This window comes from Hyperoodon ampullatus (assembly GCF_949752795.1).
Source record: "Hyperoodon ampullatus genome assembly, chromosome: 9".
Classification (NCBI taxonomy): domain Eukaryota; kingdom Metazoa; phylum Chordata; class Mammalia; order Artiodactyla; family Ziphiidae; genus Hyperoodon; species Hyperoodon ampullatus.
The window spans coordinates 28226724-28251072 of record NC_136922.1 but is presented as its reverse complement, the minus strand read 5'-3'; the positions used below and the strand labels follow the sequence as shown (position 1 = coordinate 28251072).

At 34.6% G+C, this 24349-nt stretch overlaps 1 protein-coding gene across 1 annotated transcript in view; it reads left to right on the top strand.

The window, feature by feature from the left end:
- PCLO (piccolo presynaptic cytomatrix protein) overlaps nt 1-24349 on the top strand; it is a gene marked incomplete at both ends in the record, with an annotated part of 388228 nt that overhangs the window by 302214 nt on the left and 61665 nt on the right. The window contains 5 exons of the mRNA XM_079711001.1: nt 3616-3642; nt 10872-10965; nt 12200-12271; nt 13839-14019; nt 15616-15810. Of these exons, the coding sequence (XP_079567127.1) occupies nt 3616-3642; nt 10872-10965; nt 12200-12271; nt 13839-14019; nt 15616-15810 (569 nt within the window). The remainder of the gene's footprint in view (nt 1-3615; nt 3643-10871; nt 10966-12199; nt 12272-13838; nt 14020-15615; nt 15811-24349) is intronic.

The following is a 24349-nucleotide window of genomic DNA, read 5'->3' as shown; positions in this document are numbered from 1 at the left end:
ATATTAACCAGTTGTAGGAAAAAAAAAACATATGATAATCTCAATAGATGCAGAAAAAGCTTTTGACAAAATTCAACACAAATTTATGACAAAAACTCGCCAGAAAGTAGGCAGAGAGGAAAATACCTCAACATAATAAAGGCCATATATGACAAACCCACAGCCAACATTGTTCTCAGTGGTGAAAAATTGAAACCATTTCTTCTAAGATCAGGAACAAGGCAAGGTTGCCCACTCTCACCACTCTTATTCAACATAGTTTTGGAATTTTTAGCCACAGCAATCAGAGAAGAAAAAGAAATAAAATGAATCCAAATCGGAAAAGAAGAAGTAAAACTGTCACTGTTTGCAGATGACATGATACTATACATAGAGAATCCTAAAGATGCTACCAGAAAACTACTAGAGCTAACCAGTGAATTTGGTAAAGTTGCAGGATACAAAGTTAATGCACAGAAAACTCTTGCAATCCTATACACTAATGATGAAAAATATGAAAGAGAAATTAAGGAAACACTCCTATTTACCACTGCAGCAAAAAGAATAAAATATCTAGGAATAAACCTACCTAAGGAGACAAAAGACCTGTAGTCAGAAAACTAAAAGACACTGATGAAAGAAATTAAAGATGATACAAACAGATGGAGAGATATACCATGTTCTTGGATTGGAAGAATCAACATTGTGAAAATGACTATTGTACCCGAAGCAATCTACAGATTCAGTGCAATCCCTATCAAACTACCAATGGCATTTTTCACAGAACTAGAACAAAAAATTTCACAATTTATATGGAAACACAAAAGACCCCGAATAGGCAAAGCAATCTTGAGAAAGAAAAACGGAGCTGGCAGAATCAGGGTCACTGACTTCAGACTATACTACAAAGCTACAGTCATCAAGACAATATGGTTCTGTCACAAAAACAGAAATATCGTTCAATGGAACAGGACAGAAAGCCCAGAGATAAACCCATGCACATATTGTCACGTTATCTTTGATAAGGAGGCAAGAATATACAATGGAAAAAAGACAGCCTCTTCAATAAGTGGTGCTGGCAAAACTGGACAGCTACATGTAAAAGAATAAAATTAGAACACTCCCTAACACCATATACAAAAATAAACTCAAAATGGATTAAAGACCTAAATATAAGGCCAGACACTATAAAACTCTTAGAGGAAAACATAGGCAGAACACTCTGTGACATAAATCACAGCAAGATCCTTTTGACCCACCTCCTAGAGAAATGGAAATAAAAACAAAAATAAACAAGTGGGGCCTAATGAAACTTAAAAGCTTTTGCACAGCAAAGGAAACCATAAACAAGATGAAAAGACAACCCTCAGAATGGGAGAAAATATTTTCAAACGAAGCAGCTGACAACGGATTAATCTCCAAACTATACAAGCAGCTCATGCAGCTCAGTATCAAAAAAAAAAAAAAAAAAAAAAAAAACCCAAACCAAAAATGGACTGAAGACCTAAGTAGACATTTCTCCAAAGAAGATATACAGATTGCTAACAAACACATGAAAGAATGCTCAACATCACTAGTCATTAGAGAAATGCAAATCAAAACTACAATGAGGTATCACCTCACACTGGTCAGAATGGCCATCATCAAAAAATCTACAAACAATAAATGCTGGAGGGGGCATGGAGAAAAGGGAACCCTCCTACACTGTTCGTGGGAATGCAAATTGATACAGCCACCATGGAGAACGGTGTGGACGTTCCTTAAAAAACTAAAAATAGAACTACCATATGACCCATCAATCCCACTCCTGGGCATATACCCTGAGAAAGCCATAACTCAAAAAGAGTCATGCACCACAAGATTCATTGCAGCACTATTTACAAGATCCAGGACATGGAAGCAACCGAAGTGTTCATAGACAGATGAATGGATAAAGAATATGTGGCACATGTATACAATGGAATATTACTCAGCCATAAAAAGAAACGAGATTGAGTTATTTGTAGTGAGGTGGATGGACCTAGAGTCTGTTATACAGAGTGAAGTAAGTCAGAAAGAGGAAAACAAATACTGTATGCTAACACATATATATGGAATCTAAAAAAAAAAAAATGATTCTGAAGAACCTAGGGGCAGGACAGGAATAAAGACACAGATGTAGAGAATGGACTTAAGGACACGGGGAGGGGGAGGGGTAAGTTGGGACGAAGTGAGAGAGTGGTATCAATATATATACACTACTAAATGTAAAATAGATAGCTAAGGGGAAGCAGCCGTATAGCCCATGGAGATCAGCTTGGTGCTTGTGACCAGCTACAGGGGTGGGATAGGGAGGGTGGGAGGGAGATACGAGTGGGAGGGGATATGGGGATAGAAATATGCCTATAGCTGATTCACTTTGTCATACAGCAGAAACTAACACAACAATGTAAAGCAATTATACTCCAGTAAAGATGTTAAATAAATAAGTAAGACATTGCCAGTAAAACAAATCTGAGAAACAGTTTTTTTCCCAGCTGAGTTGCCCTTCGAGAAATATTAAAGAGAATTCTGCAGGCTGAAATGAATTTAATTCAGACATTACCAACTAGCCATATAGAACAGGAAAGGGAAGCTTTTATTTTATGTTAGTTTATATCTTTATGTAATAGTTATAACTGTAATTTGTCTACTTTTTTGAAGTATAGTTGATTTATAATGTTGCATTAGTTTGTAGTATACAGCAAAGTGATTCAATTATACATATATATGTATATACTTTTTCATATTCTTTTCCATTACAGTTTATTACAAGATATTGAATATAGTTTCCTGTGCTACACAGTATGACCTTGTTGTTTATCTATTTTATATGTAGTAGTTTGTATCTACTAATCTCAAATTCCTTATTTATCCCTCATCCCACCACTATTTTTTTTAACATGAATATAACAAACTGACAACTTCATTCTGCCTTTGATTTGGGTCATTAGTCCTTCAGTGTTATTTAATGACAGTATTATGGGACAAGAGGAAATGACTGCCAAGGGTATATCTCCAATCAGCATTTCCTAATGAATGAATGAAATTAAAGCACTGTCTTTTATTTTCTATCTTCTTTAATATCTTGGAGTATCACCTTTTATACTATTAGAGAGTGGTTATCCTTTATTTGTTACAGGATGTTTCAATTAGACTATTGCAAACTTGAATAACTAGAAAGGTCAGGCAGGTGGCATGAATGTCAGTCCATTCTGGAGTAGGTAACAGAGAAAGGGTCGCAACTATAGTGAAATGAAGAGTGAGGTCCCACCTAAAGCTATCCCCATGCCATTTGTCAAACAAAACATGCCTTTTGGGTGGGATTTGACCAAAAAGCAGGCTAATGTGCTACTCGTATTCAATTCCTAGCCCTTTCATTAAATTACTCCTAATTATTATAGTGGCCAAGACCTTGGAATTTACTACACTTGTGAGGTATTATTTTCACTTTAGTTCTAAGATTATTTTCTGCCTCATGTTGTTAATATATTATGGCATAGCCCCTCTAGATTTTATTCTCACATTTTCTTCCTTATTTCTGTTCCTAACTTTTTTCTTCCTGTCTTTCCTACTTTCCTGCTGTATCCTTCATTCTCGCTCTTGGAATCAATGCAGTCAAGTCATGGTTGTCCAGAATGCAAGGTAGAGTTGGTTCTCTTTCAGTGTCACACTTCAATGAAATGTCTAGAGTTCTCTTGTTTGCCTTTTAAGTACATTCACCTGCAGTTCAACTTCGGCTATAATTTTTATTTTTCTACATGTTGGTATCAGTTGAATTAGGCTAATAGCAGACTATTCTGACCACAACATTACTAAATATGTGTAGCAGGTATGTGCCTTGGAGCCCAGAAAAGTAGAAAAGAGTAAAAACATAGAAAGGTATGAATAAGGAACTGTCACTTTGAAATTAGATATAACTAAAGTTTTCATTTATAATTTGTCTGCTAAAATTCATTTAGCTTCTCTTGCAAAAATTATGGCTCAGATTCTTCTGAGTCTTCTATGACAACCAAACAAAAAAATCTAGTCATTTTTCAAAAGGAATTAACTGATCTTCTGGATGACCAGTACTAGGTGTGTATGTCATCTTAAAGATGATAGCTGTCTGGTCTTTTACCCTCACTTAGACGTGATATTGAAACATTTTCATGCCTTTATACCTTCTGTACCACAAAATTATTGCTGTGTAATATAGGATGCCATAATCTGCCTGCTCTAGGGTGTTAGCAACAGCATAAGAGCAACCTCCTTGGTTTGTCTGTTTTCTGCTAGAGCATGTTGCATCATTACATTGTCAGCTAAGGATATTTCTTAACACATAGCCAAAAGCATTTTTTGTACATCTTATTGCTTTATAAATTAAATGTGTTATTTAATTGGGGAGGTGAATCTTGTACCATCTGTAGCAACAGGGTGATGGGAATTTTAGTCCCACCCAGAATATTAGTGGTACAGGATTTTTGTCTGTGACATTAAAATTCAGCATCTTTACTAAACCTGACAAGCTGTTGCCCAAAAGAGGCAGTTTCTGATTTGTAAAGGCTTAAATATTTAAATATCTCAAAGAATAGTGTTAGTCACTACAACCTTTCTGGTGCCCGGAAACTTCCTGTTTCTTTGCAATCACATAATTATGGCAACCAGTAAAATTTGATACTGAGAAAGGTTGCTTGTTATGACTGGCTCTCTCATCTTCAGATCTCTCAGACTGATACGTGAAATGAGTTTTGTTTCAAAGAGATAGTGTCATTTTAGAACAAACATTGTCAGTCACTTTATTCAGAAGCTTCCTCTCTTTTGTCCAGAGAAACCTGGGGGAAATTGTCAGAATGACAATGATTGTCTATATTTAACTTAGAAGAGAACATGTTTTCTGTAAATGTAAATAATGGTCGAAATAATCTGTGATGTATTAGATTACAATTTAGAAGATCTAGAGTCACTTTCTCATCATATCTTTCATCTTGAAATCACTTTCATCATCTCTTCGAGAATTGTCAATGTGGAAAGGAACTATACTGATGAGGTACTGACATTGTAAGTTAGGCTGACGAGGCCAATAAGCGAAGTCCTTAAGAACTTGGATTTGAATTTCAGCCCTGCCACTTAGAAGTTGTGAGGTTTCTCTAAAACTATTTCCTCTTCCACCTAGGAATCATAATAGCCCCCCTCCCAGTGTTTTTGTGAAACACAGGGAGAATGCACCAAAAATGATAAGCATAATGTCTGGCACGTAATAAGCTCTCAATAAATGGCAGTTGCTATTATTGCTAGAAATATGTATAATAAACTTCATGTAGCCAATGGTCTGTTATCCCTACAAAAAAGAAATGCAGAATGCTTGGGCTACTGCATTAGACCAAATTATTTAACAACACTATATAGAAAATCAAACAACTTTTCTTCAATAATAAGTGTAATACATCCTTCATTCTTAAAATTTTTTTTAAATGTCCTGTTAACTAAAAGAATTTCACTGGTCCAGTTTTCTTGTCTCCTTTCATTTCCTCTTGCCATCCTTTAATCAAGATACTCATAAGCTCTGACAGCCCAAATGTCAGCCGAGATGAGGTGAAAGAAAGACAAGGAAATAGCCTGAAGAGTCCATGAACTCAAAACTTGTCCCCGGATAATTAAGAAATGGAAATGAGTATATCTGAAGGCTTTCGTTGTGGTTTTCTCTCATTACACTGTTGGACAAAGTACAGATTTTTTTCCCACTAATGAGATTTTGCCATGACTGAAGCTGATTTTTACTATCATGATAGCTGGAAGCCTAATTCCTGGCTGGACTTTCTCTAAACACCTTTGTTAGCATCTCAAACTATTTCTTCTGGAAAGAATGTAAAGCAGATTCAGGTATCGTATTTACAATTTGAAGGCCAAAACATTTTATTTAAATAGATTTTAAAGGAAAAAGAGAAGTACAAACATGTTTTAAAGATCCATCCAAAAACCATTTATTTAGCACAGACTGCTCCAGACTCTGTTGGAATTGAGAACACAGCCATAGTGTCAGACTTCAGGGGGCACAGAGGACAATCAAGTGACAGCCCATAAATGCACTATTGCACACAGATAAACAGAGCTTATAAAATGGGATATGCTCTGTGCTTCTTTCTAAATTAAAGGCAACATCCTCAGAGGAGTAATTTTGAAAAAACTACACACACACACACACACACACACACACACACACACACACACACACACATATATATCTTTATTGGACTCATTATATATTTTTTCAATAAAGAAATTTATATGTATTTTTTCCAATCAAGAAAAAACAAAAGAAATGAAGACCTTCAGTACTTTAGATAATTCTGTGAAAGTTAAGAACAAACAAGCCATTATATTCCATTCTTCTTTCTCAATTTTTTTTTTTTTACAGAGAAACTCAGAGAACTTTTTTTTCTTCTGGTTTAGAAGAGGGTAATTGAATTTTAAATACCTTTTTCTGCCAGCCTTAAAATCATATCTACCTATGAGAAAATGATGGTCCAATAATGAAAAAGAAAAAAGAAATTAGTCAAAACTTTAAGGAAATAAAGGTTTAGATTTTTTTTTAAAGTTTTTGGCCGCACCCCACGGCATGTGGGATCTTAGTTCCCCGACCAGGGATCGAACCCATGCCTCCTGCATTGGAAGGCAAATTCTTAACCACTGGACCACCGGGGAAGTCCCTAGATTTTTGTTTGATAAGCACCGTGTTCCATCTTGATTAATTGACTTTTTATTTTCCCTTATTAAAAAACTTCTCTGATTATTACATATGGCTTAATTGTCCTAAAATAATGTCATTATTGCAGTCTTCCCATGAGGGATTGCAGTGTGTTTAACAGACATGGTAGGAAAGGGAAAGGAACTCCACTTATTTCTCAGCCTGGATTTCTGCTCACATTCAAGAATCCCTCTGCTTACCTGGCCACCTTCAACTTGTAAATCCACAGGTTTTGATATGGAGATGAGAACTGTGGAGTTTTCAATTGTGTAAAGTGGGAACACAGCCCATTGACATCATGCCCAAGATGGTCAGTACATGGTAGCTATCAAACTAGGGTTCTTGAAGGAAGAGCTTTATGTGGCCATCTCGCGTGTCAGGAAATTCAAGTGTGAAAAGATTGCAAAGGGATCTCATTGGCATTTACACAGGTCAACCAGTGCTGGTAGAGGCAGGATCAGGAGAAAGGTGTGTTTACCCTCGTTAACCCTAAAGGACACAGACCTTGAGTCTTGAGAGAACTAGAGATTCAAACTTATTAGTAAGATTAAGATAACCTAGTAAAGTGAACATCTAGATTTTTCCCGACTAATTGGGGTTATATGTGAGTGTATCTGAGCAAAAGTAAATTTTAATAATAATTATCCCTAGTTGTTCCACAGCACTCTCTTAGTCTTAGGATATACCATTCAATATTTCCCTAGGCAACTCTAAAGCTGTCCTCATTTTCGATATGTGTATATATACACACACTATAAATAATTTATGTTATATATATAAAACATTTAATTTGAAATGTACAGTTTTTGACTGTAAAATAAAGAAGACAAACTAGACACTTCAGCTAATGAAATATGCAATTAAGAAATTTTATGATGGGCCTAATCAATTGAGTTCATATAGCTCATGTTTCAGAGCAAGAAATTAGTTTCCCTGTGTTTGAAACCTGGTCCTATAAATTAATAACTATGCAACCTTGCCAACGTGCCTGAATTCCTCTGAGCTTCAGTTCTTATCAGCTATAAAATAGGATAATAAATAATACTGGACACATAGAGTTGCTTTGAGGATTAAATAATGTAACACATGAAAAGCACTTAGAACTCTGCCTGTGAAAGAGTAGCATTTCGTAAATGTTAGCTGCTATTATTTCAATGTGCTTACTTTATAAAGTGCTTCTCATGACATAATGGTATGTCAGTACAATTAAGAGTTTTGCAGTTATACATTTTGATAGAGCATAATTCCTGGTGCAGAGTTGACATTCAATAATTTTGCTACATATGGGTGAAAAAATTACTAAAGTATGCATGTGAAATATAATTATTAATATTATAAATTAAAATATGTTGACTAATACATCTTTTTGAAGACATTTCAATAGTTCAGGCTATTTTAATATACACTGACATATCTAGAATTTTAGTAAAGATACATGAGTTTGCATTTGACATTATAATTTCCATCTTCAATCTTATTTTAAAATTTTGTGCATTCAATTTTTCAGAATTTGAAAAAGTAACAATTTTACCACTGTTCACTGTATTATGAATCTTAATCCCTAATATGTTTTTCCCATGGTCTCACCACTTGGATAATTAAGTCCAAAACAGACAGAAACTTTAAAGCTCATACTACACAATGTGTTTTTTTCTTAGTATACCTACTACAGGAACAGCCATGAATTCTAAAGTAGCAACCAGAGTTGGCTATTAACTTAAAAGTGGTCATATTCATTCTTCTTATGTCATTAATTTAAAGAATGAAAATCATAAAGTATAAAGGGACATAATTTGCTAAAATAGTTTTGAATTTTGTTATAAAATATTTTAAACTTACTGAAAATTATAGAAAATACTGTCACAAATACCTGTGTTCTTGCTATCCAATTTTATCAAATCGTAACATTTTGCTATATTGGCTTCAGATTTTTTTAAATAAAAAATATATTTTAAGTACCCCTGAAGTCCTCTGAAACCATCCCCCTCTCCTCCTGAGATAACCACAAAATAGAGTTTAACATCTATAATTCCCAAGCTGTCTTACGATATTAATGTTTGTCGTACATATATACAAGTAGACATAAATAATTTACAGTATTATTTCATGTAATCTTAACTTTATATCATGATAACTTACCATAGGTTTTCTTCTGCGAATTATTTGCTCAAGATTTTTTTTTAAGATTTATCTATCTTGATAAATGAAGGTATATTTCATTTAATTTAACTGCTGCTTAAATTTCATTAAATAAATATAATGTATTTATTTATTATATTATTAACACACTATTAGAAACAATGTTGCAATGAACTTTAACAAATTCCTTTTGTACATGTGGGAGAATTTCTCTAAAGTAGAAGTGGAATTAAGTCAAAGTGGAATTTTCTGGGTACTTGAGTGCATAAACTTAACTAGACATAGACAAATTTACCTAAAAAGCATATGTACAAATGTATACTTTCTGTTCATAGTCTATGAAAGTTCCTGTGTCTTTGAATCATTGCCTATACATTTCCCCAGAATTATTTGCACTTTGTGCTGAATGACAAAATTGTCAAATCCTACTGTCTTTTTTTGTACTTTCAGATAGGTTGGTTACAAATGAGAATAGTGCTGCTTCATTTCTTAAATTGGATTCAGTTCACAGTGGCTGAAATGTGAGGTCTTAGGAGACATGAGCTCAGTGGTTCTCAGTGGTTCTCAATCTTGGCAATACTTTAGATTTACCTAGATCATTTTTAAAATTCTGATGCTCAAGCCTCACCCCAGATCTGTTAAATAAGACTCTCCTTGGGGGTGAAGGGCAGGGGGATGTGGGTGCCCTGCTAGTTGCCCCACCTACCACCCTGGGAACTCAGATCCCAAAGTGATCCTAATATGCAGTCAGTGTTGGAAACTATTGCCCTTGTGTATGTCTGATACGAAAGAGAATAAAGCCAGAGGGAGAAAAAAAGATACTTGGCTGTAGACCCATCTCTAAAAGTGAGTGGTGAAATGGAGCTTTATTCTTAATAGTTTTATCTAGAATGAATAAGTAAATTAGCATCTGGGGAACAATAGTAGGTATTCCAGAATTTGGCAATGCTTGAGACCAGGAATATAACAAGAGTTAGTCTGCCGACAGTTGGGAATAGAAATACAGGTCCAGGGTCAGGATGCAATACCTTTAGGGTAAGGCAGTTTATGAAATCCAGGCACGTGAATGGACCCCAAACAAATAGGTTTGTTTTCTAGGCAGAAAATTTGGAAAAAGCCAGTGAGTGTTAGAGAAACGCTTTGTCTATGTGGGCACCATTGGCTCATAGCAAATAGCAATAATTCCAACCCCATTAACTGGTTGATGCCAGTTATAAATGTTTTGTCAAACTTAATTAGAATAAGTTTTGAAAATAAGTTACGCTTAAACGTGTAAGATATAAGCTTCTAACTGGTGATCAGAGGGTATGGAAGAGTCAAGGATAAACTGAAATGCCCCAAGTTATAATGAATGAGGAAAAGTTTTGATTTGGTTCATCATTTGTAACATAAGCTATTGACATAAACCAAGAATTTATATTTAATTAAGATTGTTTCATAACTAGATTAAGTATTCTACTTTACCAAGAGTGCCAAAATCTACTATAAATATAAGGTAACAAATGTTCATGGAATCTCAGCTATAGCAACAGCCATTTTTCATCCTTTCCTCAGTCAGTACAGTTATTTCAGCTTTTTACAGAAAAAAATGAATTGAAAGACCATTTGGCTTTGCTGACATGATCAGTTGCAAAACTATTGGAAAGTTAAATATCAAATTATTATTTATAGGACAAGAAGATATTGATGTTACTGTATAGTTCATGTAATTATCTCACACATTCAGGAGAGATTGATTTCTAAAATTGTATTCTAGTTAGAACACCTAAAAGCTTTTCTTTAAAAAAAAAATACCTTAGGGAAAATAAAACTAAAGGCATCCAAAATATTTTTAAATTGTCATTGTGCATTCAACTTAAAATACAGTTTAAGACATGAGGATGATGAGACGATTACATAGTGATTCAAAACAAAATACCTTTAAATGTCTGCATGACCTTCAGGTTGACTATGAAGTCACCGGTCAAGGTAAATAATCAGGGTAATTCTTTCTCTTTTTCCAATTCAGTGCTGAGTACAAGAGAAGGACTAAATATGTTCAGAAAAGTCTTAATCCTGAGTGGAATCAAACAGTAATTTATAAAAGTATCTCCATGGAACAGGTATGCAATGATTATTTTCTATATGACAGATTCAGGCTAATATAAAAATAGTGATGATAGAATTATTGAAAGATTGTGATTCATATCAATTTTTCCATACAAACAAACAAAAAATAAGTAAAATACATGCAATAAATATAGCCAGTAAAAGGAACTGGGTGCAGTTCGAAGATACAGTGAAAGAAAATGTGCACATTTTGACAAAACAGCTAAAAAATAAGCAAAATGAATAAGACTGGTGGGACATTTTCCACTGATTATTTCAAAATTAAATATTTCAGTAGAGTGGGCTCTATTTATCATATTTTGAGGGAAAATGTTTTCTAGCTAGCTGTATTTTGACTTTCATAAACAAAGAAAAAATAAGATTCAGATGCACTGAAATGAATTACCCCTCCTGGCAACAATTTAGGGATCATCTCTTTTCTAAATTGAGGCTTCCTACGGATCTGGCATTGTGCAACTAAACTGTACAGAAGAAAGTGTGAAGAAGACTAGTGTAAAGGATTATCACAACAAATAGATGACTCTAAGCAAAATTGCATCAATGTGTTTCTGAAAATCTTCATGTCATAACATTGTATCAATAATAGAAAATAACTGATGGTTTATAAAGATGAATTCAGAGAGAAAAGAATACAAACAGAATAGGAAGGAGACATCCATGAAAACAATTTACAAATGAGTTGTCTTTCAAAATGAGGTTTCTGATTTATCCTTTGGAAGATTTCTAATTTGACTATGAAATTGAAGCTGGATATAAATTGTAATCTGGGTTCTTGAATTTAAAATAAGTTAAGTTCCCCTGCAGAAATAAGACAGTGCTACTAATGTGTTATGGCAATTTACTGAAACAAAAAACCTATAACCCAACTACTTTGAATAACCTAGACATTTTTGCAACCTATGAATTTCATGTATTTAAAGAGTATATATAGATTCTACTTGGTACTTTTAATAATGGGCAGGGGTAGAATAACAGGAAATAAGTAAAAATCACCCTTTTTTTTGCAAAATAGTGAGGTATCTTATGATCAAATAGTTGGTTGGACCACAAAATGATTGACAGCTTATATAATATTGAATGTAAATATACAGTTTTATATAAACTTAAAGTATTTTTACCTAAGCGGAAAGAGTTCAAGGAATGGAAATATAAATGAGTCTATTATATGAGTATAATGAAAATTTATGATGAGAAATTAGGTTAATGACATTTTGATTTGAACTGTAGCTCAAGAAGAAAACACTGGAGGTGACAGTCTGGGATTATGATAAATTTTCTTCCAATGATTTTCTTGGTGAGGTGAGCCTATGGTTTCCTTTTTTTTATTTGCTTCATTATAAACCATCAATTAAATCTTTATGGAAAGCATATTTCTTAAGTGTATAAGATAACTGTTTCTGGATAAAATTCTTTGGTGGATAGAATTTATTTACAAATGACTCTTTGAATAGATGAATAGCAACTGGAGAAATATTTTTCACTTTACCACTTGATGTACTTTATAATTAATTTGCAAGATGAAATATTAATTGTTTTGATAGAAAGTTATATAATCATGCTGTGAATCCAAATGATTATGTAAAAGATTTGAGATAAATTTATTGTATTATAAAATGAGCTGGATATTTTTTTCAAATGCATTTTCAGTTTATTTAATTGCTATTCCTCATTGCACGTATGAATGACTTGATGTGACATTTTGCATATTTCTTTTAAGTGTCCCACAAAACATCTCAAAATATTTTAAGAAGCAAAACTAGAAATAGGAGAAAACAGTAAAAACAATTTTTATAAATTCACAAGGAATGTAACCTAATTATGAAATGTGGCAAGATGGTCAGATTCTGTGATATTTTTCATCTGTCATATTCCAAAAATACATATTTTGTTTAGTGATCTTTGCTTAAAGCAGAAGTATGAATTAATGTTAAAAAAATAAATCTCTGAAAATATATAACACCTTAGAAAATACAATATCATTTTTATAGAGGCAATAGAAAACAGTTGAGTAGTCTAGGTGACATGAGGTCTTGTTTGGCTCCTACACTGTGTACCTCTTTCCCATCAAAACTAGATCATTTGAACTTCACCTGCAGGCTCCATGCGGTATAGCCACTTGGACTAATGTTGGTCTTAGACAGGACTACTCTAGAGTACGGTTATATCTGATTTATTGTCCTATTTCAAAAAGCTGATTTATTGAAGTCCTTATAATTTTTTGTTCACATGAACCTGAAGCATATATCAATTGTGTGGTTTTATTTTTTAATATCTGCTCAAATATAAGATGCCAACTACTGTAAAATGCACCATTGTTTATGTACCACTAAGAAAGAAAAAATGTTGCCAATTAAACCATGACACAGCGCTTTCTTATTGTAAACTGTTGGTAATATCTCTGTTTCAAATGTGAAGTAAAGTATGTTTTAAAATAGAGGGAATAAGTTAGTAATTGAAAATTAGCCATTCTTTTTCATTTTGTCCCTCTTGTAACTAAAATAAAACAATCTGCAAAAAAACACTAGCCCAGTTTAAGAATATCATGTGTCCATTTAACAAAAGAAGACTTTATTTCATAAAGAGATCGACTTGTGACTCTACCTTTTTGCATCATCTCCAAATAATTTAATTAATAGTCAGAGATGTCATACAGTTCGATTTAACCAAACGTTTATACAGCATCTGGTATGCATAAGACATTCTCAGTATCATGGGTGAAGAAAAATGAGGAAGACCTCATCATCCTAAAGGTTATACTATATCCTTTGACTTATGTCCTTGAATAAGTTTCAGATCACAGAAAAAAACAACAAATGAATTACAGCTTAATCCATAAATTTTATTCACTTATTGCACTTTTTTTCAGGTATTGATTGATTTATCTAGCACATCTCACCTCGATAACATGCCTAGGTGGTATCCTCTCAAAGAACAGATTGAAAGCATTGATCATGGCAAGTCCCATTCCAGTCAAAGCAGCCAGCAGTCCCCAAAGCCGTCTGTCATCAAAAGCAGAAGCCATGGTATCTTCCCTGACCCATCCAAGGGTAGGAGATATTTCAAGTAGAAAAAAGCTTTTGTCTGTTTGTTTACTCAGTATCTTCTTGAATATGAGTGCCTGTATATTTAATATCTTTTGAAAGGTATTATATTGGGAAATATTTAATATAATATTATGCAAAGAGTAATGGATATGGAATCAGGAGAAAGGGGCTTTAGTCTCAGATCAGCCCATAATTAGGTTGATGCCTTTGTGATCTTCACCTCTCTGGTTCTCTGTTTTTCAACCTATAAAATAGAGGAGATTGGGTTATATGAGCTATTGGGTCTTTTTCAGCTCCCAAAATCTAGGTTAATATGACTTTATAAAATACATTGGGGTATTTCATAAAGAAAACATAAAAATCCCCAACAGTTCATTAACTAGACATAATCATCATTACCATTTATGCATGTTTCTTCTGTTTAAATCCCTATTTTTTCATATGTATATTCTTACTCATAAATCATATATGTAATATATGGACATAAACAGTTTTGCATTCTGCTTTTTAATTATATCAAAAACATTTTCCTCATGTCATCAAAACAATTGGTGTGCTGAAAATTACTTAAACCTTTCCTAAGTGGTGCATTCAAACTAATTCTATGATTTTTTTTAACTACTGTTATTATTTTTTAATTGCAGCATCATACATTGGGTTTGGCAATATGCACAGCTTTCCCATTGGAATGAGCTTTTCCTTTGGGAGGTTCATTAACCACTTATCCTACAACACAACAGTAATCTTCATCATAAAATGAGTTAACTGCCTGTATGAGAGAACCATGTAGTATCTTTCCAGGATATGCTGAGATATTTATAAATATTAAATAAAAATTTTTATATTGGATCTGAGTATTCCTTCCTTTTCCCCTCTTCTCAGGAAGTACAGCAAATTGAAAAGTGGTTCTTTGCAATTTGGATTGGAAATGCAAGTGTTCTAGGAGATGAAAAACTGAGGTCACGTCCAGGAGGCCACTGAGTTGATACAATAAACCACTGACTACAATAAGTGCTATAGATTACTTATGAGTTGTATAGATCATTTCTGGATTCCACTTAGCCAGATCAGCTCTGCACTAATTAACATTCTGGAAGATGATTGGTATAAAGTCCTCTCTCTCTATGACTACCAAAGTAAATGTGTGATCTTATATATACATTCTCTAAAACCACCTGAGGTGATGATATAATACAGTCCCCACTTCCATGTATCCCAGTGACTCACACACCTTTCTCCAGGAATTTTACTTAAAAACTCCTCCATTGGCAGTGTCAGCCTATTGTTTCTTACCTGGTCCCTACTAGAATTAGCAGAGTTGCTTGGTGAAACTGTAAGTTAATATATTCATTTATATGAGACCACTTAGAATGTATTCATTCCTCTTCTCAAACCTCTCTTCTCAAGATTATCATCCTCTTGCCTTTCCTCCCAAACATTGTCTCCCAAGTGTTGAATCACATCGCTGTATGGTGAGCAGTTGCATAAAAAGAAACAGGATTAACTTAAATCTTAGACGGTTTCAAACTGTGTGAGACCCAGCTTGACAGGAGGAACGCTGAAGCAAATTTAACTCATGTTTTACCCTTTTGTAACCAGACATGCAGGTTCCCACCATTGAGAAATCCCATAGTAGTCCCGGTAGCTCGAAATCCTCATCCGAAGGCCATCTCCGCTCTCATGGACCATCTCGCAGTCAAAGCAAAACCAGCGTCACTCAGACCCACTTGGAAGATGCAGGGGCTGCTATAGCCGCTGCCGAAGCCGCCGTGCAACAACTCCGCCTCCAACCAAGTAAAAGACGCAAATAAATTCCTCAGCATGGCAGCTTAATGTTCATCTGTTGCCTTTCTTTCCTGCTGTCCTTCCTCATTTGCTTTGTTTTGTGCATTCCCTGCTCCCTCTGTTCTCTGTCCCTTTGTCTGTGTAGGAACAGTATCGATACATAAATATGCTCTCTCTCATTTAGTTCTTTTTTGTTTTAATTTACATAGAACGAAAAAAAAACTGGCTGTTTCTCCTTTGTCTCCACCATCCATCCAACCTGGCTCATAGTATTTGGTAGCTGTGTCTGTGATGTGTGCAGGCAAAACTATGTTGTGTGTCCTTTTTGTGTGCACTTAAATATCCTTTAGAATACAGGAATTATAAGCACAAGTGGCTGCCAGTTTTCCAGGCATTACACCAATAAAAGGCACACACATAAGCATTTTGAGCAGATTAGCAATGAGAGTCTCACCTCTGAAAAACGCTAAAAAATTTTAGGCAGAAGAGTCATGTAACCAACAGTCAAGTTCTAGAACCTAGGGGAAATGGAAAAACCATTTTACGCTTAAAATTTTTAATAAATTATGCATGTGAAATAATGAGGCTTTCCACGTGAGAAACTTTGTAGTCTTTTGGAAAAAAAAATCTATAAAGAAAATAATGTTTCCTATATTCTCAAAAAAGTATGTAGTATTAATGTATGTCTAAGCATATTCGATGAGGCCATGTTACCTCATTAAGAAACACAGTTGGGTCCATTGTGTTGGATCACACTTTGTATATGATACAAGAGAATTTATAGGGTTATTCTTTTTTCTAACCATTGGAAATCCTTTGGAAGCCAAGATATCAATTAAAGCATAACAATTCACCCATCTTAACTGCTGTAATTTCAATTGACAGAATTATATAAGAACTTAGTGAGTACAGAGACTTTAAAAATGTAGGGGCACTGTTAATTCCAAGAGGCATCAGCCAAACAACGGAGATAGATGAATGTTCTCCCCATCTCGCAAAGTCATCATTTCCAAAGAAACAGCCAGTTTTAACCCCCTTTAGTGCTGTGCATGTGGTGTCATTTTGGCATTTGAAAACACAACTTACTTCGATAGAGCAAAAGATCACTTCTGTTTGCATGAATAACATTCAAGCTGGTTCCATCTGAGGATACATACTCTGGGTTTCCATTTCACCCACACTACCACAGCAGCACATAAAAGCGGTCAGTCTTATCATGCCAGGAAGCAGCACAGACACAGCATAGCAGGAGTCCTCCCCATTCAAAGAACTCAGTCTGATAATCTGCCTCCACCAGCTAATGGCAACCAAGACCAAAGCCAGCTAGCCCTCAGGAAGGTGATGTCTGATGGACCAGTCAAGCCAGAAGGAGGTGAGCAGAAAGACGCTATCCAAAGCACACAGCAAGAACATCCCCAAATTTAAAGCCCTCATCTTTTAATTTTTAGAGATTGTCTGATAAAGTATGTTTATCCACTTTTTAATGTGCTTTTGTGGGCATGGCATTTCAGGACTTCATCATCACTGTGTAAGTCCCAAGATCAGTCCCATAATATATTGACTACAGTGATTTGTATTTTTCTATGCACTGGGCATCTTTTAACTTTTGTTGGGAAATAGATTAACAGTATTCATATTGCAGAATGGAACGCATGCTACTAACATAATCTGTTCAAGCATGACTATAAATATGTTGCACTGTGATAAAAGTTTAAACTGCTCACAATTCGAGTTAGCATACCAGTTGGAATGTAGATCAGTTTTTGTTGAATATTATTTCAAGTGTAACTTTTTAAAAAATTCAGTGGATTTTGGAAATTCTTAGAGGAAAGTAAAGGAAAAAATTGTTAATGCACTCATTCACCTTTACATGGTGAAAATTCTTTCTTGATCCTACGAACACATTTTTTCCACTCATGTTTCCGTAGTTGTCAAGTGTATCAGATGTGTTGGGCATGTGAATATCCAAGTGCCTGTGTAATAAATAAAGTATCTTTATTTCATTCATAAACCATTGGGTTCTGAGCCATTGTTATATGATGCAGCTTAAAATGAGTGTGTCAGTTTTTGCTTTCTCATTTGATTCCTTGCAATAGAGAATTTAAAGTTACTGCTTCGTTGCTAATGCGAGCTATAATGATAGAATATTGAGTTGCAGGACAAAGTTTCATGTCGGAAACATAAGATAGATGGGGAATTATTACCAAATAAAAGTACCAGAGCTTACATAAACATGCAAATAAATAACGGGTTTGGGCTAATCTAGGCAATGCTTCCACTCTTCCTTTCTTGCACGTCTGATCTACTTCACAATCTTCTCAGCTTTCTGGATAGAGGAAGACAAATCCAACGAGTCTTGCTCTGGACAGGCACCTAGACTTGATTCCATGGCTTTGTTAGGAAGGAAAGCAAGTTAATATCTGTCCCTAACTTGACACCAACAATTTGTGGAATTTTCCCCAAGAAAGAATGCCACTCACTGCCAGTGACAGGGATCAAACCAGGGTGATTATAAAATTATCTTCAGGGCTTCCCTGGTGGCGCAGTGGTTGAGAGTCCGCCTGCCGATGCAGGGGACACGGGTTCGTGCCCCGGTCTGGGAAGATCCCACATGCCGCAGAGCGGCTGGGCCCGTGAGCCATGGCCGCTGAGCCTGCGCATCCGGAGCCTGTCCTCCGCAACGGGAGAGGCCACAACAGTGAGAGGCCCGCGTACCACAAAAAAAATAAATAAATAAATAAAATAAATAAATTAAAAAAAATAAAATAAAATTATCTTCATTGTAATTCAAATTTAAATTTAATTTTAATACAAAAACATATATCAAAGAAAGGATTAAAAAAATTATAGCAGTGTTTGCCCCCTTAAGTCCCTTCCAGCCCTAAAACACTTGATTCTATGATTCTGTACTTTCCACAAACTAAAATTAAGACTTGTACTTTCCTATTGCATTTCTCTGTATTCTCAGAAATTTTTTAAATTTAATATGCTTTTGTCCCAACTAATCAGATATTTAGGAGTAACAGAGGATGTATGATGTGGCAGTACAAAGGCCAAACCACTCTGTTGTTCCTTGAATTAGCAGGCAATTAAGGAAACAGCTTAAATATTAAGATAATTGTGAATATGCATTTACTCAGCCCAGTTTATAGACTATCACCAAAGCAGTTTCCCTTTTCTAGTTAGCCTTACTAGTACTGTCCAACAGTACTTAAAATTCCACCTCTCACCTTTTTTTCCATCAAATAAGTTCAGTTGATTTCTTACTTTATTTTCTTACCGCAAATATTTCATAATTGTAAATGTCACAGTAGTCAAATGCTTCTCTTATTTCACTCTCTTTTTAATTATCATGATTTAAGTATTCCTATGATACTTTGTCCTAGTTTTCCTAGATGTGGGTCTTAAAATTTGCAGCAAAATGCATTTAACTCCCTTTCTTTGGATAATGCTCTAATGGATACTCTCATACATTTAGAATAGTTCTTCACATTGTGCAAAGTGTTTCATCTCCCATTTTCTCATTTTGTCACACCTAGTGGATGAGGGATTCGTTGCAGATATTTTCGTTTCTGTTTTCTGAGTGAGCCATCAGAGAGTCGGGGTGTGTGTGTGGCAGCATGACTGATGAAGAACGCATACCTGGAAATTGTCAGAATCGGCAATCTAACCCTTGTTTATGACTGCACCTAATAAGGCTTTGTTTTTTATATACATTGGCTCCTTTGAAATCAAACTCTCCTGATTTCACTAAAAACAATTGTCATTTACTTATTTGCTCTTTACACTCCAGTCCTTACAAATGATTAGAGGTTGCTAGAAATTATGGCGGAATACAATTTAGACTTGGTCTACCTACTTGATCCTCTTTTCTGAAGGCTGATAATTAAGCTGCCACAAACCAGGGAAGAGCACAAGCAGAGTGCAGCAGTAATCAGGTTCTGTAGAGGAAACTGTGTGTACATCTGCAGTCATTGCTATCAAGGGTGACGAAATTGCCCCTAAAGAGCTTTTCATATATATATATATATATATATATATGAGCTTTTCAGCAGATTTCTGCTTGAAGTAGCAGAAAATATGGGTCAGCTAAGAATTATGGAGTAAGAAAGGAGGAACTTTTTCTCTCCCTCCAGGGTTTAGTTGCATGCTAGGGAATCTGAAGGACAGGATTTAGACAGATTGTGCCAGATCATCCTGATACCTAAACAACTCTACATTTGTATTTAGAAATCCCTGGAAATGTTTTTTTCTAAGCCAGTTGGTTTGGTGGAATTATAGGCCCGGCTATTTTAGAAGGTAACGCCAACCAGGGAAAAGAGTTTCAAGATAGGTTGTTTTTTAAATCCATACCCAAACTAAAACAAATTGAAGTATTTTTACAACCTTGAAAATTAATTTAGTTGCTATGGAATATACAACCTTGAAAATTAATTTAGTTGCTATGGAATATATTACATTATATATATATATATATATATATATATATATATATATATATTAAGGGCATTTTAAAATTCCTGAGCTGTTTTTGTTTGATGCTGAGATTTTAGGTAAGCTTTAAGTTTAGAAACACTCATACAGGATGGATAGAAGTATCCCTCCACCCTGGGCAGTAAGATGAGAGCTTGGAGAGGTTAGTAAGAAGATGAATCTTTGACTGAGTTATGTGAGGAGCTATGACTGAAGGTCCCTTGTTGTGGCCGAATCGTAGGAGAAGGTCCTGAAGCTACTTCCACAGACCGCTGTTGGAAACTCCACTTTCCGTAAGGCTCCTTTGTGGCACCTGTCAAAGAAGAGTTTCCTATCCATATTGCCGTGGTGAACTCTGACTAAGCCATGTCTCTGTGAGAGCTGCTGTCTTGGGCAAGTGGTATGGGTGGCTGGTTGGGAAACAGGGCGGGCACTGGGAGTGGAGAGAAGTGTTGGTTACAAAGGCAGTAGCTGATCAGTGGTCCATTCTCTTCTGACCGGAAGCAGATGGTCACTTTTGATCAGAAGGAATTTGGCGTTCTCTGTTTCTGGAAAGGAGAGGGTTCAAAAGGGAAAGAAATCAGAATGAGATCATTTGGAGATGAAGTCTTCTGGAATGTGTGTAAGAGGTTAATAAAAACAGACAACATTCCTCATTTCAATGTGTTTGTGCAAAGAAAGGCAGCAGAGAAAAGCTTTTAAAAGGAAACTTTGGATAGTTTAAAAAGAAAACAAACTGTAATGATGTGAACACAGAAAATAGCCAGCAAAAATCTGAGAGAATCAAATTGGATTTCAGCTTTCAAAGTTTTCTGCCTATGTCTCTGGGGGCAAGGGTTGTATTTCTTTGTTGTCTCTGAAAATCAAAGTGTTCTTCTAAAGTTTTGGGTTTTTAAGAGTTTCCATATTTTCTTAGATTGGTTATGCATTTTCAAATCTTCCTATAGTCATTTAACATTCATTGCCAGAAATATCTCTGCTGCACATGCAGAGGCACAGACAGTAAATATATAGCTCTGAACATATGACACTGTCTCTTGTTTATGCACCTTCCTTCCCAAAGGTGAATTCACTGACGTATCATGAATGGATACTTTTGTTCTTTTCTAGTAGTAGCCATGAGTGTGTCAAGCCATCCACGTAAGGAATTACTGGTTCATACTGAGGACTTCTATGTTCATTTCATCTGACATGAATAGCAAGACCAGCTGGCCTATCTAAGTATCAAACTTGGCTTCAGTATTGCTGTGCCTTTGTCACGTGATCTAACTATGGGCCTATGTGATTGAGCGGGACTATTAATACATGATCCTAGAAGAGAAAGGCCTAATTTTTAACATGTCAAAGTCCCTTAAATGCTATTTATGACATGTCTTTAACAATGTTAAACTTATTTTTTGATTGCAAATTATTTTATTTTAGGTTTAAACAAATTTATTTTTTAAAAGTTAATTTACCAAATTACCATCAGAGAGCAGGACCCAGAGCAAATGAGACAGGCAAGGAAATGCTGATGGAGGAAAGAAATGAGAAGCGTGGAGCATGAGAAGGCTGATGGGGACACAGTGCGGGACCACGGACAGAGGGTACAATCTGAGCTTGGGGCTGGGAACGTTATCGCCTGGGTAGGAAGGATCCTGGAACTGGGTGAAGTGCCACCTGGGGAGAGGCGGAAGAATGCCAAAGGCTAATAGGTAGCTGCTTAACAACATTGCCTAATTGCAGATATCTATCCATGAATTACTTGATTTTTTTCCCACTTTTCATCCGAATGTACTACATTATGTAAAACCATGATATTTCACCCATTCTCTGTTGTGCAAGATAATCTTTGGCAGGGAGGGGGACATAGGGGGATGGGATAGGATGAAAGGAATCTTTATGTACAACGAGTCAGACTGTGAAAAATAGCCTTTTTTATTTTATTACTTTGTTGAGTCTGTAAATATATATTTTAATCATTGAGGTGACAAAAAAAACTTACGGATTTCAAATGAAAACATTTCAGCAATATTTTGATTGGGGTATTACAGTTTTCAGATGTATAAAGAGAAATAATGTAGATAGAACCATAGCTTTATACCTCAATGTGTTTTAAAATACTGAAAGATAAAATTAATTAAATGATCATTTGAACAGAAACTAATCAAAATATTACTATTACAAATCAAACAAGAGCAGATAAGATTTTAAGAAGAAAATGCTTGATGAAAATCAGGAGGTAGGAATTCCCTCGTGGTCCAGTAGTTATGACTCCACACTCTCAACTGCCAAGGGCCTGGGTTCAATCCCTGGTTGGGAAACTAAGATCCCACAAGCCTCAAAGTGTGGCCAAAAAAAAAAAAAAAAGAAAAGAAAAGAAAAAAAAATTAGAGAAAAAGTCAGGAGGTAGGTCCCTATTTTTAAACATAAGAAAGACAATGGAATAAAATTTCTACTTCTACTTTATTTGTTCTTAAAAGAACACAGAAGCAAAATCTACTTTTCCTCATTAAGACATTTGAAATTAAAAACCACATTATTTTAAGTTCTATAGGTCACATTTTTTTTTCAAAGATCTTATAGCTTTTATTTTTATTAAAATTTTTTTGAAGTATAGTTGATTTACAATGTTGTGTTAGTTTCTGGTATACAGCAAAGTGATTCAGTTATACATACAGGTCACATTATATTTTTATCTGACTCTTTAGGTAAAATGAGGTTGGAATCTAAAGAGAGAGAAAATGTAATTTTTATACTACACAATTCAAATTTCTTTCTATATGGATATATATATACTTTCTATATATACTTTTAGTTTGCTGTAAAGCATTCTCATTGCTACTGACATTTTTAAAGTAAATAACTACTTTGGCTCCATCCAACTATTAATGTACAAGAAAATTGAAGAGACAGTGTAGAGAAAAGCCGTTTTGGGAAGAATTTGCATTGTTTTATGCCTGCTAAATTTCATTATTTACTCTGGATTTCTGTGTAATAAAGTTTTTTGTGTGTTTTTTAGGCAAAAATAGAACAGACACGCAAATTTTTATGATACATATAATATTTAACTCAGACCTTATAATTCTATAGTTGTGAAGTTCTGGGTGAAACAAATTCTGAAGAACCTTAGAGAAATTAAAAGGGTGATGATAATAATAATAAATCTTTTCAAGTAAGGCATTAGAACTTGATTTTTTTGCTGCAGAAAATAAAAAATAAAAGACACCATAGAATGATTGTCATGTATATACTGGTTTAAGATGATTGTCAAAAAAAGCTGGTGCTAATTTTTTTTTTTTTTTTCATTTTCACAGTTCATACTTAATTTTCATCACTGTAGATGTAGACCAGTGATTCTCAAAGTGTGTCCATTGATCCCTAGGTGTCCCAGAGACCTTTTCAGGACTCTACAAGGTCAAAAAATTCTTAAGACTCTTAAGATGTTATTTGTCTTTTTTACTCTCATTCCTTCCTTAGTGTGCAGTGGACTTTTCCTACATTTCCATGAGATGTCGTGACATCATTGCTTTGATGGCTAATGAATATGTATTTGTCAACTGCTTATGTTAACTTTTTCTTAATTTTGAATATGATAAATATTGATAGATATAATTCACATAAAGCGAAGTTCTTTAAGAAATTCAACAATATTTAAGACTGGAAAAGGGGTCTTGAGACCAAAATATTTAAAAGCCACTGATCTATACCTGGGTACAATCATAAGTTTTCCAATAGTCAATGAGGTTGGATAAATAGAAATTTCTTACAAGAGATAATTATCATATTTGCCTCTAAATTTTCTATGCTTTTTATATCTTGTATTGATTGCATTTTGGAACCCCTACTTTCTTTTCTTATTTAATGTTAATTTATAATTTAAGATTGACAAATGATTTTTCATTTTATATTCTTATTTTAAATATTTTATTGGGCATGATTTAGGTTACATTATGATTATATGCCCATATTCATTATTTACATTTGCAGTTTGTCTGGTAAGTTGTCAACTTTAATCAAGTTGTTCCGAGCCTAAGGTAGAATGAAAGGGAGTATTTTAAAGATAGAATACATTTTTTGTGTGTCCTTATTTTGA